The sequence below is a fragment of the Heterodontus francisci genome, chromosome 4 (genome assembly GCF_036365525.1).
Source record: "Heterodontus francisci isolate sHetFra1 chromosome 4, sHetFra1.hap1, whole genome shotgun sequence".
In the NCBI taxonomy this organism is placed as follows: Eukaryota; Metazoa; Chordata; class Chondrichthyes; order Heterodontiformes; family Heterodontidae; genus Heterodontus; species Heterodontus francisci.
The window spans coordinates 38,021,434-38,035,253 of NC_090374.1; the positions used below are offsets into that span (position 1 = coordinate 38,021,434).

At 42.6% G+C, this 13,820-nt stretch overlaps 1 protein-coding gene across 1 annotated transcript in view; it reads right to left on the minus strand.

Annotated features, from left to right (window-relative positions):
• Window positions 1–13,820, minus strand: part of LOC137368965 (uncharacterized) — a 98,842-nt gene that overhangs the window by 50,042 nt on the left and 34,980 nt on the right. Inside the window, exons 6-7 of the mRNA XM_068029357.1 lie at window positions 11,571–11,902; window positions 5,286–5,419 (exon numbers count right to left, since the gene is read on the minus strand). Coding sequence (XP_067885458.1) covers window positions 5,286–5,419; window positions 11,571–11,902 — 466 coding nt within the window. The remainder of the gene's footprint in view (window positions 1–5,285; window positions 5,420–11,570; window positions 11,903–13,820) is intronic.

Here is a 13,820-nt window from a genome sequence, read left to right on the forward strand (position 1 = left end):
GAGAGCAGTAACATCTGAGGATTGAAGAAATGGTGAGTTGTGATGGAGTTTGAAATCATTTAGGATGAGAAATTGAATCAGTGCAGAGACTGAGAGAGGAAAGGAGGGAATATATTCTGCTGAAAAGCTTGGGGCGGGGCGGGGCGGGGCAGGGGCGAGGGACACTGTAGAAGATGTGGTAATTAAGTTTAGGTCAAACTAGAGCTGGATACCCTCTTGTCTTCCTTGCCATCTTAACTATCATCAGTAAATCTGAAAGACTATTGAATTAAAAATGAATGTTAATTAGTAAATAATTGAACAGGGCATATCCATGGACAAGTTAGGATGAATGTTTGAGTAAATTCTGTGGGGTTCGAAATTTTAGCTCCCTCCAAGGTAAATCTAAACTCAAAGTCCAAACTTCAGTAGAGTGATAAACACATCAAAACGTCAGCAGCTGTTGTCCATAGTCTTTAGTATAGATAAACTATGCTTCCCTACCCACTAAACTGGTCAACGAGTAAGACTGTGTATATTTTCTTGTGTTTACTGTCACAGACAGAACTGTTTATCCATCGCACAGTGGTAGGGATTTTATGAGATAAATGGCAGAGTCCATGTGAGGAGGAAGGAGGTTTCTTGTAAGCATGTTTATGATCTTTCCACACCTAATGCAGAGAGCAAATCTTCCCTTGCAGTGCCTTAAAAAAAGACAGTCCAATATGAATTTGTCCAAATTTGGGTACTCAATGAATGAAAGCAAATTGTTCAAAAGTAGGGCTTTTTCAATTCAGCATTCCATTCGGTGGCTCTCGGTCCAGGCACATCAACTGTGATGACCTCGTCAAGGCACATAGCAAATGTGTCAAATTGGTCCATAGTCTGTTAATTAGCCCAGCCAGCCAGTTTTAGCTGTATCAATCAATCTACCTATCAGGAATGAAGCCACAGGATTTACTAAATTTAACTATAGTCTTATATAATTCAGTACATTCATTTATTTGGAAGTTAGTTCATCATTTGGTTGATTAACAAAGTAAATTAATTAAGCCAATCAAAGCATTAAACCAGGAGATAATGTTCAAGCATCTTTGGGCAGAACCTAGCTTTAAATTGCACAGGAATAATGATGGGACTACCAACAAAGCAAAATGTAAAACTCAAGTTAAAGGTATTATGTGGAATTGCATATAACCTATAGCACAGAAACAGGCCATTCGGCCCAACAGATCTATGCCAGTGCTTATGCTCCACACAAGCCTCCATCCACCTTGCTTCATCTCAACATTTCAAGTCACGAAGAATGCACAATAATCCAAAGTAAATGGAATAAATGAATCATGAAGCTAATATTTAAAGAAATATTAAAGACTGCTTACAATGTTGGATCCATAATTCTCTTTCCCTCCAAGAAATGAACCTAGAGATGATAGCTGCCAATAATAGTGGGCAAATGTTTAACTTATTCATGTGACATTTCTCTGCTATTTTAACACAGGCATCTCCCATTTGTTTTAAAAGGCTTTAACTCCTGCTAAAATAATGGATAAAGGAATGACATACCAACATTTGCCAGCTTTTATCACCAGGTTCTATCCAAAGGTATAAAGTTTTCTTTTACAATTGTTAGTAAATGAGGAATTGTCCCTTCTTGCTATCTTGTCTCTAAACAATAATACATTGGCAATGATCTTCAGTCCCATGATAATCTAATAGGAGCAGTCTCAGTTACCACAGAAGAATGTAGGGATCCATGATAATTTCACTAATGGGTGAAAACTGATAGCATGCAAGAGCCTGGCTAAAGATATTCCTTTGCTTCACAGTGCCTCTTATCCATAACTTTCAAAAGGACCTGAAAAGAAAAAATTTGCAACGATATGGGGGAGCAGCGGGTAAGTGGGACTAATTGGGTAGCTCTTTCAAATGGCCTCTTTCTGTGCTGTAAACACAAATACATTAATAAATCAATTACAGCACTTGTCAACTCCCTCAAAGTATCATGCACTTACTTTGCATGTGATACTGATAAGTACAAAAATTAATCATTTCTGTCTTTATGGTGGCACATGGATGAAATTTACTATGTATTGCATGGTAACAAACAAGTTAGCATTCATCGAACATCAAGCTACTGTCCACAGAACTGTCACTGACCTCATCTCCTCTGGAGATCTTCCGTCTAAGCTTCCATCCTCATAGTCCTGCAACTCCGGGTAGCACGCTTCTACCTCCTTCTCAAAATCCACAAACAGGACTGTCCCGGCAGACCCATTGTTTCATCCTGGTCCTGCCCCACTGAACTTATTTCTTCCTATCTTGACTCTATCTTTTCTCCCCGGTCCAGTCTCTTCCCGCCTACGTCCGTGACTCTTCTGACGCCCTACGTCATTTTGACAACTTCCAGTTTCCTGTCCCTAACCGCCTCCTCTTCACTATGGACGTCCAATCTCTCTACACCTCCATCCCCCACCAGGATGGTATGAGGGCTCTCCGCTTCTTCCTTGAACAGAGGCCCAACCAGTCCCCATCCACCACCACCCTCCTCCACCTGGCTGAACTTGTTCACACATTGAACAACTTCTCCTTCAACTCCACTCACTTCCTCCAAGTAAAAGGTGTTGCTATGGATACCCGCATGGGTCCCAGTTATGCCTGTCTTCTTGTGGCATATGTCGAACATTCCTTGTTCCAGTCCTACTCAGGCCCCTCCCCCAACTCTTTGTCCGGCACACTGATGACTGTATCGGTGCTGTTTCCTGCTCCCGCCCGGAACTAGAAAACTTTATTAACTTTGCTCCTAATTTCCACCCTTCTCTCACCTTCACACAGTCCATCTCTGACACTTCCCTTCCCTTCCTCGACTTCTCCGTCTCCATTTCTGAGGATAGGCTGTCTACGAATATTCATTATAAGCCCACCGACTCCCACAGCTACCTCGACTACACTTCTTCACATCCTGCCTCCTGTAAGGACTCCATTCCATTCTCCCAGTTTCTCCGTCTCCGACGCATCTGCTGTGATGATGCTACCTTCCATGACAGTGCTTCCGGTATGTCTTCCTTTTTCCTCAATCGAGGATTCCTCCCCACTGTGGTTGACAGGGCCCTCGACCGTGTCCGGTCCATTTCCCACACCTCTACCCTCACCCCTTCCCAAACACATCTTCTCCTGTCAGCATTCCAAAGGGATCATTCCCTCTGCGACACCCTCATCCACTCCTCCATTATCCCCACCACCTCATTCCCTTCCCAGGGCACCTTCCCCTGCAATCGCAGGTGTAGTAATACCTGCCCATTTACCTCCTCTCTCCTCACTATCCCAGGCCCCAAACGCTCCTTTCAGGTGAAGCAACAATTTACTTGTACTTCTTACAATTTAGTATACTGTATTTGCTGCTCAATATGCAGTCTCCTCTACACTGGGGAGGCCAAACGCAGATTGGGTGACTGCCCTGCGGAATACCTCCGCTCAGTCCATAAGTATGACCCCGAGCTTCCAGTTGCTGGCCATTTCAACACCCACACCACCCACCCCCCCCCCCGCACCTCCCCACCCCCGCTCTCACACTCACATCTTTGTCCTGGGATTGCTGCAGTGTTCCAACGAACATCAAAGCAAGCTCGAGGAACAGCATCTCATTTACTGATTAGGCACAATGCAACCTGCCGTACTGAACATTGAGTTCAATAATTTCAGGCCATGACGGGGCCCCTCCTTTTTATGTTTAGTTATGTTTTCTTTTTTTCTTTTTCCTTTTTTATTTGATTATTTTATTTTCGGTTTTTCAGTTTGTTTAATTTGTTTCCACTGTGCTTGCCCACTGTTTTGGTTTTATTATGTTTGTGCTTGGAGTGCTTTACAGTCATTCACACCCTCTCTGTACTAATGCTATGTCTTTCACCACACCATTAACATACCATTTGCCTTTGTTCTATGACCTTCTGGTCAGTTATTCTCTTTGACTCTGTCCTATTAACACCTTTACCTTTGTTATCTCTTGCCCCACCCCCGCTTTACTTGCTTAAAACCTTTTACATTTCTAATATTTGTCAGTTCTGAAGAAGGGTCTCTGGCCTGAAACGTTAACTCTGCTTGTCTCTGCACAGATGCTGCCAGACCTGCTGAGTATTTCCAGCATTTCTTGTTTTTATTTCCGATTTCCAGCATCTGCAGTATTTTGCTTTTATTTAAGTTAGTATTCAGGTTCATATGACCTCCAATATTGATTACCATATTTCAGAGAGCAGCAAAAATGTTGCAAAACCCCCCAACTGTCATATTAGGTTACTATGAATCTGTCAAAGAACATTTATATATCTGAATTGGAACAACAGTGATGGTGTCTAATAATAAAAATAATCATTATACAACATTATACAACAGTTTACTACAGTATATTGGTTTCTTGGCATATATTGATCCAAAATAGGAAACAGTTCACTGACTCTTTAGATAAGGATCAAACTCAATGACACCACTACGTCTCGGTGTAATGACTACACCATTAAGTTACAATATCCTTGGTCAGAGTACAGGAGCACAGTGTGTTTGGATGATCAAGGCATTGTTGAAACACTAACGACAGTGTGGAATAACAGTGTTGGATAATTCAATGTACCGCGACCAATCATGGAGTTGCTGTAATTACCATAAGATTAATTCCCAGTTTAAAGCACTTTGGTTATGAGCTGGGCCTCTATACTCCAGTGAAGTGTGGACTTAGGCATGATTTAATCGAGCTTTATAAAATAATGGAGGGACTAGATTGTATTTTTGTGGACCAATTACTTCATCTGAATAGGTTAATGAAGACCGGGGGGGTCGCATTTACTTGTTATGTAAGGGCAGAATGAGGTTAGATGTTAAGCAGTTCTTCTTTTCCCAGAGAATAGTAGAACAGGAATGAGGTGAATGCTGATTCACTGTATTCCTTCTAGCAAGAGATGGCTATCACCTTATATAGGAGGTACATATCCTGTAATGTAAATCATGTATAATGTGGTCTCTTGGACTAGTTTTGATCACACAAGGGAATGGGAGAGGAATTTTCTGGTTCTTTTCCCCCTACTTGGTCTGGCTTTTCGCCTCTCCCAGGTGATTACATGGCTCCGGGTGGCTGGGGAATATATGCATTATGAAGCGTAAGGAATCACAACTCTGTGGACCAGTAAGTCTTCCTATATGTTATTTTCTTCTAATCATACATTCACAGCACACATGAATATATATAAAGTGCTTGTAATCTATTTAATATATCTACTTTTAAACTGGAGCATAGAAAGAGTAGACTGAATACTAACCGATAGGCAAAAAGAACATAATCTTTCACTGAATTCTCAGATACCAAAACAGTATGATCCTTGTGTATAGGGTCATCCTCTGGTGATATGTTCACTTGGTGCAACAGTTTGCAGGAGTTGGACAAATCAAAAATCTGAAATCACAAACATTTTATAGGTCAGTTTCTGATTTATTTCTGCCTTGATCAGGAGCACAGCTGCTAGGTGTGAGTTCATTGTTACACTGATGACTTACAGAAACCAGCTTGATTTTAAGACCAACCAAATTGTATAGTTTATTTTTATGCAGTGGGATGAGCCAGCAATGATAGGTACAACATAGCCTGGGGAACTATACTTGTTCTCAAATGGAATTGCCTCCACTTAAAATTGTCCTACAAATACACGTGTAGTGTCTCCCACCCACCCTCCTCCTCTAACCAAAAAAAAAGGACTCTGTTGTGTTGATAAGGTAAGCTTTTTATTTAAGAAGTTCTGTTCGTTGGATTGCTAACCTAACCAGTTTTGACTTTTTTTTTGGTTTTTCAGTAGATTTGTTGGGAATTTAGAATAGAGGGAATGGAAGTTAAGGCAGTTGTATGTTCCTCCTGCAGAATGTGGGAGGTAAGGGTTGCCAAGAGTGTCCCTGCTGACTGCATCTGCGGGAAGTGCACCCAACTCCAGCTCCTCGAGAACTGCGTTAGGGAGCTGGAGCTGGATGAACTTCGGATCATTCGGGAGGCGGAGGGGGTTATTGAGAGGAGTTATGGGGAGGTAGTCACACCTCAGGTAAAAGACGTAGGTAGATGGGTTACCGTCAGGGGAAGGAGAGGGAACCAGCAGGCAGTGCAGGGATCCCCTGTGGACGTTACCCTCAACAACAGGTATACCGTTTTGGATACTGTTGCGGGGGACGACTTACCAGGGGTAAGCAATGGGGTACAGGTATCTGGCACAGAGTCTGTCCCTGTTGCTCAGAAGGGAAGGGGGAAAAGGAGCAGAGCATTAGTCATTGGGGACTCCATAGTTAGGGGAACAGATAGGAGGTTCTGTGGGAACGAGAGAGACTCACGGTTGGTGTGTTGCCTCCCAGGTGCCAGGGTTCGTGATGTCTCAGATCGTGTTTTTGGGATCCTTAAGGGGGAGGGGGAGCAGCCCCAAGTCGTGGTCCACATAGGCACCAACGACATAGGTAGGAAGAGAGATGGGGATTTAAGACAGAAATTCAGGGAGCTAGGATGGAAGCTCAGAGCGAGAACAAACAGAGTTGTTATCTCTGGGTTGTTGCCCGTGCCACGTGATAGCGAAGCGAGGAATAGGGAGAGAGAGGAGTTGAACACGTGGCTGCAGGGATGGTGCAGAATGGAGGGTTTTGGTTTCCTGGATAATTGGGGCTCTTTCTGGGGTAGGTGGGACCTCTACAAACAGGATGGTCTTCACCTGAACCAGAGGGGTACCAATATCCTGGGGGGGAGATTTGCTAGTGCTCTTCGGGGGGGTTTAAACTAATTCAGCAGGGGAATGGGAACCTAAATTGTAGTGCCAGTGTACAGGATGTTGAGAGTAGTGAGGGCAGGGATAAGGTTACAGGGACGCAAGAGGGCACTGGCAAGCAAGAACCTGGTTTAAAGTGTGTCTACTTCAACGCCAGGAGCATCCGGAATAAGGTGGGTGAGCTTGCAGCATGGGTTGGTACCTGGGATCTCGATATAGTGGCCATTTCGGAGACATGGGTAGAGCAGGGGCAGGAATGGATGTTGCAGGTTCCGGGATTTAGATGTTTCAGTAAGAACAGAGAAGATGGTAAAAGAGGGGAGGGGTGTGGCATTGTTAATCAAGGAGAGTATTACAGTGGCAGAAAGGACGTTTGAGGACTCGTCTACTGAGGTAGTATGGGCCGAGGTTAGAAACAGGAGAGGAGAGGTCACCCTATTGGGAGTCTTCTATAGACCTCCGAATAGTTCCAGAGATGTAGAGGAAAGGATAGCAAAGATGATTCTCGACAGGAGCGAGAATAACAGGGTAGTTGTTATGGGGGACTTTAACTTTCCAAATATTGACTGGAAATACTATAGTTCGAGTACTTTAGATGGGTCAGTTTTTGTCCAGTGTGTGCAGGAGGGTTTTCTGACACAGTATGTAGACAGGCCAACCAGGGGCGATGCCACATTGGATTTGGTACTGGGTAATGAACCCGGCCAGGTGTTAGATTTAGATGTAGGTGAGCACTTTGGTGATAGTGATCACAATTCGGTTAGGTTTACCTTAGCGATGGGCAGGGACAGGTATATACTGCAGGGCAAGAATTATAGCTGGGGGAAAGGAAATTATGATGCGATTAGGCAAGATTTAGGATGCGTAGGATGGGGAAGGAAACTGCAGGGGATGGGAACAATCGAAATGTGGAGCTTATTCAAGGAGCAGCTACTGCGTGTCCTTGATAAGTATGTACGTGTGAGGCAGGGAGGAAGTTGTCGAGCGAGGGAGCCGTGATTTACTAAAGAAGTTGAAGCGCTTGTCAAGAGGAAGAAGAAGGCTTATGTTAGGATGAGACGTGAAGGCTCAGTTAGGGCGCTTGAGAGTTACAAGCTAGCCAGGAAGGATCTAAAGGGAGAGCTAAGAAGAGCAAGGAGAGGACACAAGAAGTCATTGGCAGATAGGATCAGGGAAAACCCTAAGGCTTTCTATAGGTATATCAGGAATAAAAGAATGACTAGAGTTAGATTAGGGCCAATCAAGGATAGTAGTGGGAAGTTGTGTGTGGAATCAGAGGAGATAGGGGAAGCGTTAAATGAATATTTTGCATCAGTATTTACAGTAGAGGAAGAAAATGTTGTCGAGGAGAATACTGAGATTCAGGCTACTAGGCTAGATGGGATTGAGGTTCACAAGGAGGAGGTGTTAGCAATTTTGGAAAGTGTGAAAATAGATAAGTCCCCTGGGCCAGATGGGATTTATCCTAGGATTCTCTGGGAAGCTAGGGAGGAGATTGCAGAGCCTTTGTCCTTGATCTTTATGTCGTCATTGTCGACAGGAATAGTGCCGGAAGACTGGAGGATAGCAAATGGTGTCCCCTTGTTCAAGAAGGGGAGTAGAGACAGCCCTGGTAATTATAGACCTGTGAGCCTTACTTCGGTTTTGGGTAAAATGTTGGAAAAGGTTATAAGAGACAGGATTTATAATCATCTTGAAAAGAATAAGTTCATTAGCGATAGTCAGCACGGTTTTGTGACGGGTAGGTCGTGCCTCACAAACCTTATTGAGTTTTTCGAGAAGGTGACCAAACAGGTGGATGAGGGTAAAGCAGTGGATGTGGTGTATATGGATTTCAGTAAGGCGTTTGATAAGGTTCCCCATGGTAGGCTATTGCAGAAAATACGGAAGTATGGGGTTGAAGGTGATTTAGAGCTTTGGATCAGAAATTGGCTAGCTGAAAGAAGACAGAGGGTGGTGGTTGATGGCAAATGTTCATCCTGGAGTTCAGTTACTAGTGGTGTACCGCAAGGATCTGTTTTGGGGCCACTGCTGTTTGTCATTTTTATAAATGACCTGGAAGAGGGTCTAGAAGGGTGGGTTAGTAAATTTGCGGATGACACTAAGGTCGGTGGAGTTGTGGATAGTGCCGAAGGATGTTGTAGGGTACAGAGGGACATAGATAGGCTGCAAAGCTGGGATGAGAGATGGCAAATGGAGTTTAATGCGGAAAAGTGCGAGGTGATTCACTTTGGAAGGAGTAACAGGAATGCAGAGTACTGGGCTAATTGGAAGATTCTTGGTAGTGTAGATGAACAGAGAGATCTTGGTGTCCAGGTACATAAATCCCTGAAGGTTGCTACCCAGGTTAATAGGGCTGTTAAGAAGACATATGGGGTGTTAGCTTTTATTAGTAGGGGGATCGAGTTTCGGAGCCACGAGGTCATGCTGCAGCTGTACAAAACTCTGGTGAGACCGCACCTGGAGTATTGCGTGCAGTTCTGGTCACCGCATTATAGGAAGGATGTGGAAGCTTTGGAAAGGGTGCAGAGGAGATTTACTAGGATGTTGCCTGGTATGGAGGGAAGGTCTTACGAGGAAAGGCTGAGGGACTTGAGGTTGTTTTCGTTAGAGAGAAGGAGGAGGAGAGGTGACTTAATAGAGACATATAAGATAATCAGAGGGTTAGATAGGGTGGATAGTGAGAGTCTTTTTCCTCGGATGGTGATGGCAAACACGAGGGGACATAGCTTTAAGTTGAGGGGTGATAGATATAGGACAGATGTCAGAGGTAGTTTCTTTACTCAGAGAGTAGTAGGGGCGTGGAATGCCCTGCCTGCAGCAGTAGTAGACTCGCCAACTTTAAGGGCATTTAAGTGGTCATTGGATAGACATATGGATGAAAATGGAATAGCGTAGGTCAGATGGTTTCACAGGTCGGCGCAACATCGAGGGCCGAAGGGCCTGTACTGCGCTGTAATGTTCTAATTCTAATTCTAAAAAATAGCTAACAGATTTGAACTTATCTCAAACCTGAAGCTCCAGCATTATGTGTTCTGGAGATTCCTCTTCAATTTTACAAAAGTACCATGATCCAAATGGCCTTATAATGACATCACTGTTAAATACCACTAAATATCTGCCTCTCGAATAATGGCCATCTACATGCTTCATGATGTTTATGGCCAGATACCAACTGAACTCAAACATTCTTGACTCCCGCAGTGAAAGAGTTGTGATGAAAACAAAATTAAGGACCACAGTACCATCATCAATGCTGAACCAATCAGCAAGGGTGAGATGGCACCAGCAGCAAACTTTCAGAAGTGGTTCTTCATCCACTTCCTCTGGGTAGATGGGTAGCTGGAGTTAAGATACAGATCAACCAGGATCTAACTGAATGGTGGCACAGGCTCAAGGGGCTGAATCGTCTACTCCTGTTCCTATGGTCCTATGTTCCATTGATCACAGCCAACTAACAATCATCAATGGCATCTTTATACAGGTGTCAATTTCAAGAGATAGGCAACCAGCAGCAACAGAAGAAAACTTAGCATTGCCACTTCAAGCTGTATTTAAATCTAATTTACATGTGGCAACCTGCGTTTCTATGGCCACTGACAGGCACTCACATGGCGCTCCCAGCAAAATAGCAAGAGTTTTTTCTTTACTGGTGGGGAATCAATGCTGTAACTCGCTGATCTATTTCCCTCTTCTATCCCCATTTGTAGTCCTCTCATAATCTCGTCTTCCGCAACAAAATCATGTAGCACCATGGAAACCCCCAAAACATTTACATCATTATCACTATCTTTGGTGCTATTTAAATGTTATTTTTTCAAAAATTCATTCTCAGTATGTGGGCGTCACTGTTAAAGCCAGCATCCATTGCTCGTTCCTGGAAATGCATAGTGGTTGATACAAATAAATGGCCTCTTCAGAGGGCAGTTGAGAGTCAACCCATGTTGGTGTAGGACTCGAGCCACATCTAGGCCAGTCCCAGTAAGGAAGGCAGGCTTCCTTCCCTCAAGGACTTTAATGAACCAGTTGGGTTTTTAAAGACAATTGAACAGCTTCATAGCCACTTATTGATGACAAGCTTTTATTTCCAGATTTCTTAAAACTGAATTTGAATTCTCAAACTGCCATGGTGGGATTTGAATTTAGGTTTGCTGAATTATTAGTCCAGGCTTCTGGGTTACTGGTTGAGTAATATAACCACTGGGTTACCATATTGTAGCAAACTGAATAACTTGCACACAAAAAAGCATGTAAATGTGATCACAAAACAAAGTAATACATGGAATAAAATTCAATTGCAACTATGAAAAAAGCATATTTTTATCAGCAACTGAAACTGTAATCTCCCTTTAAGAAGCCCATGTGAAGCCTATATAGTCCCCAGGACCCCAGATACACCCATGTTATGTGAATCCATGTACACTGTGACTGAAGCCTCACCCACACGAGATGTCCATAGATATGCTATTTAAATGAGGTTCATGCATACCTGTCGAGTAGCTTCATTTTGCCCTGAAATTGTGCACCTTCCTTTGTGACTCCTGCCCATGGGCCAATGCAAGATTTACCCGATGGAGTTGTGTTTATTTGTAAGAGTGATTTATGTCAGAACAGGTCACATATTTGAACAACAATGAGACTGTCTCGTCAAGTCAGTAGGTCTAGGTATAACAATTTATCTCAACTGAGCTTGTAAAATTCTATTGTCAGTCAGCCCCAAGGTTTGAAGCCATGACTTCTGAACTTTGAATCAAGTACTTTTACTATTATTTTACTGAGTTACCTCTTTACAGCAGCAACAGATTTTCTTACTTTAACAAAGTGGCTTCCATCATAGAAGGCCAGTAAAAGTTGTCCATCCAATGCAGATGTTACGATGGGAGGATCCAGAGATTCACTGACTATATAGATCTGTTTTCCTGAATGGATATCCCAAACCTGGAGAGAGTTGTCCTCAGTAACTGCGACCAGACTATTCTGCATGCACATAGTTATGGAATCGATGTTCTTGCCGACTCCATGAACTGTCTGCACAGCTTTGCCACTGTTGAGGTCCCAAATTTTCAGAGTCCTATCCCTAGACGCAGTGATTGCTTGAAGACCTTTCTGGATACCTGTTACAGCTGTAATCCTGTCAGTGTGACCTGCATGAACACAATGGGTAACCATTAAATAACTATATACGGACAGTTAACTAATAATTTACAACACTGAAAAACAAAGATTCCTACACATGTTAAGTAATTTATATTGTGTTGGCTTTTACACGACATAGGTAATTTAAGGACACTTTTTTCTTTAAATTTTAATTGAGTATGCAGTGTTCACATATATTTGTGGGTCACAGCATCGTATAGATTACACTGCCTTTGCACACTTATGTACATTTCAGCAGTTCTATAGTCAAAGAAATAAAAACTTTCATAGCTTCTTTGATGTGGTGCAATTTGAAAAACATCACCTTGTTTCTCTTTTGTATTTTCTTCTGACGTACAGCTTCCCCAGCACATAGAACAGGCTGAGGGCCTGCTGTCAGGCCTCCATCAGGACCACTCATTGCAGCAATTTAAAAAGCATTTCTCGATCATCTCTCGTGTAGGAAAATGCATCAGGTTGCTCCATAGCTTTTTACTGGGAGATGTGTGAGAGGTGGTCAGGGGAACCCTCCTTGATTTTCCTTGTTTTAGCATGCACTCAGCATTGCCCATTGTAACACTTCTGAAATCAGGATCTCATAGGTATCATGAGTGCTATCCCATTGTTATGATCCCGATTTTTTTTTTTGGGAAGTATGTGGTGTGTCTTTAAGACAGCAAAGGATCAGTAATGCTTTAAGAACAAGCAAGCCTCAGGAGTTAGAAAAGGTGCATTCTGGTTGCTATTGGATACAGCCATACAGAGAGGGAGAAAAAGCCAGCCTCAGAGGTTACCAAGGAAAGTGCATCTTGGTTGCCCCAGATACAGCCATTTGGAGACCAAGGACAAAATATTCAATGGAAAGAGAAGCAGAGTTAACGTTTCGGGTCAGTGACCCGAAACGTTAACTCTGCTTCTCTTTCCACAGATGCTGCCAGACCTGCTGAGTGATTCCAGCATTTCTTGTTTTTGTTTCAGATTTCCAGCAGCCGCAGTATTTTGCTTTTATAACAAAATATTCAATGTTGCGATTAATTTTGAAACTAGTTGAAAAATTGGCTTTTGCAGAGACAGTTGAGACACAGACACACAGGCTGTTTGCCAACATATACGGAAGGAAGTAGGAGAGTTCTCTGTCTGTTATAATCCTATTTTCTCAAAACTTTAAAGAAGCTTCAAGCTAGATTAATTTCTTAAAAGAAAATAACCAATTACTTTAACCACTGAACTGTAATTGCTGAATTCATCGCTGGAGATGAAAAGCATCACTTCAACTGCTGAACTAGACTACTGACTGTCCTACTGCTTAAGAACCTTTTTTTCCCATCGGACAGCTGTGAGGACTTCAAGCAACCTTGGACTGTTCCACATTGGAAGATTCCACTTTGGCAGAAGCGCAAATCTACAAAGACTTTGTTACTTTTTTTTTTCAAATGTTGTTTATATCTTAGTAGTATTTAAGAATTTAGTTTTCTCTAATAAACGGTTAATTTGTTGATCTAAAGATACTTGGTTTGGTTCGCCTCATTCAGGAGTTAATCAATGGCTCAATTCAGCTGTGGTTTTCTTTAATTTGGAAAGTTTAAAGTGATATGTTAGGCGATCTGTGGAGGGACTGGACTGAATTGACAGTGCGTTTCTCCCACCGTAATCAGACCATATGTTTTGATTGGGGGCTTTGCCTTGAGCGGTCAGTCGTAACACCCATACTCAATGGTGACATATGTTAGAGCTTCAACACACAATGTCACTCAATGTAATAGTTTCTAAGAACTGTAAAAATTTGAAGCAAATTAATGCTGAACTTTGTTGTTATAAATGGAGGGTTTATTATTATCATTTAAACCTTGCCAATGCAAAAATATTGTTTTGAAAGTAATTTTCAAGTGTTAAAGCATGGATAAAATAAATTTGGATGTACTGAAT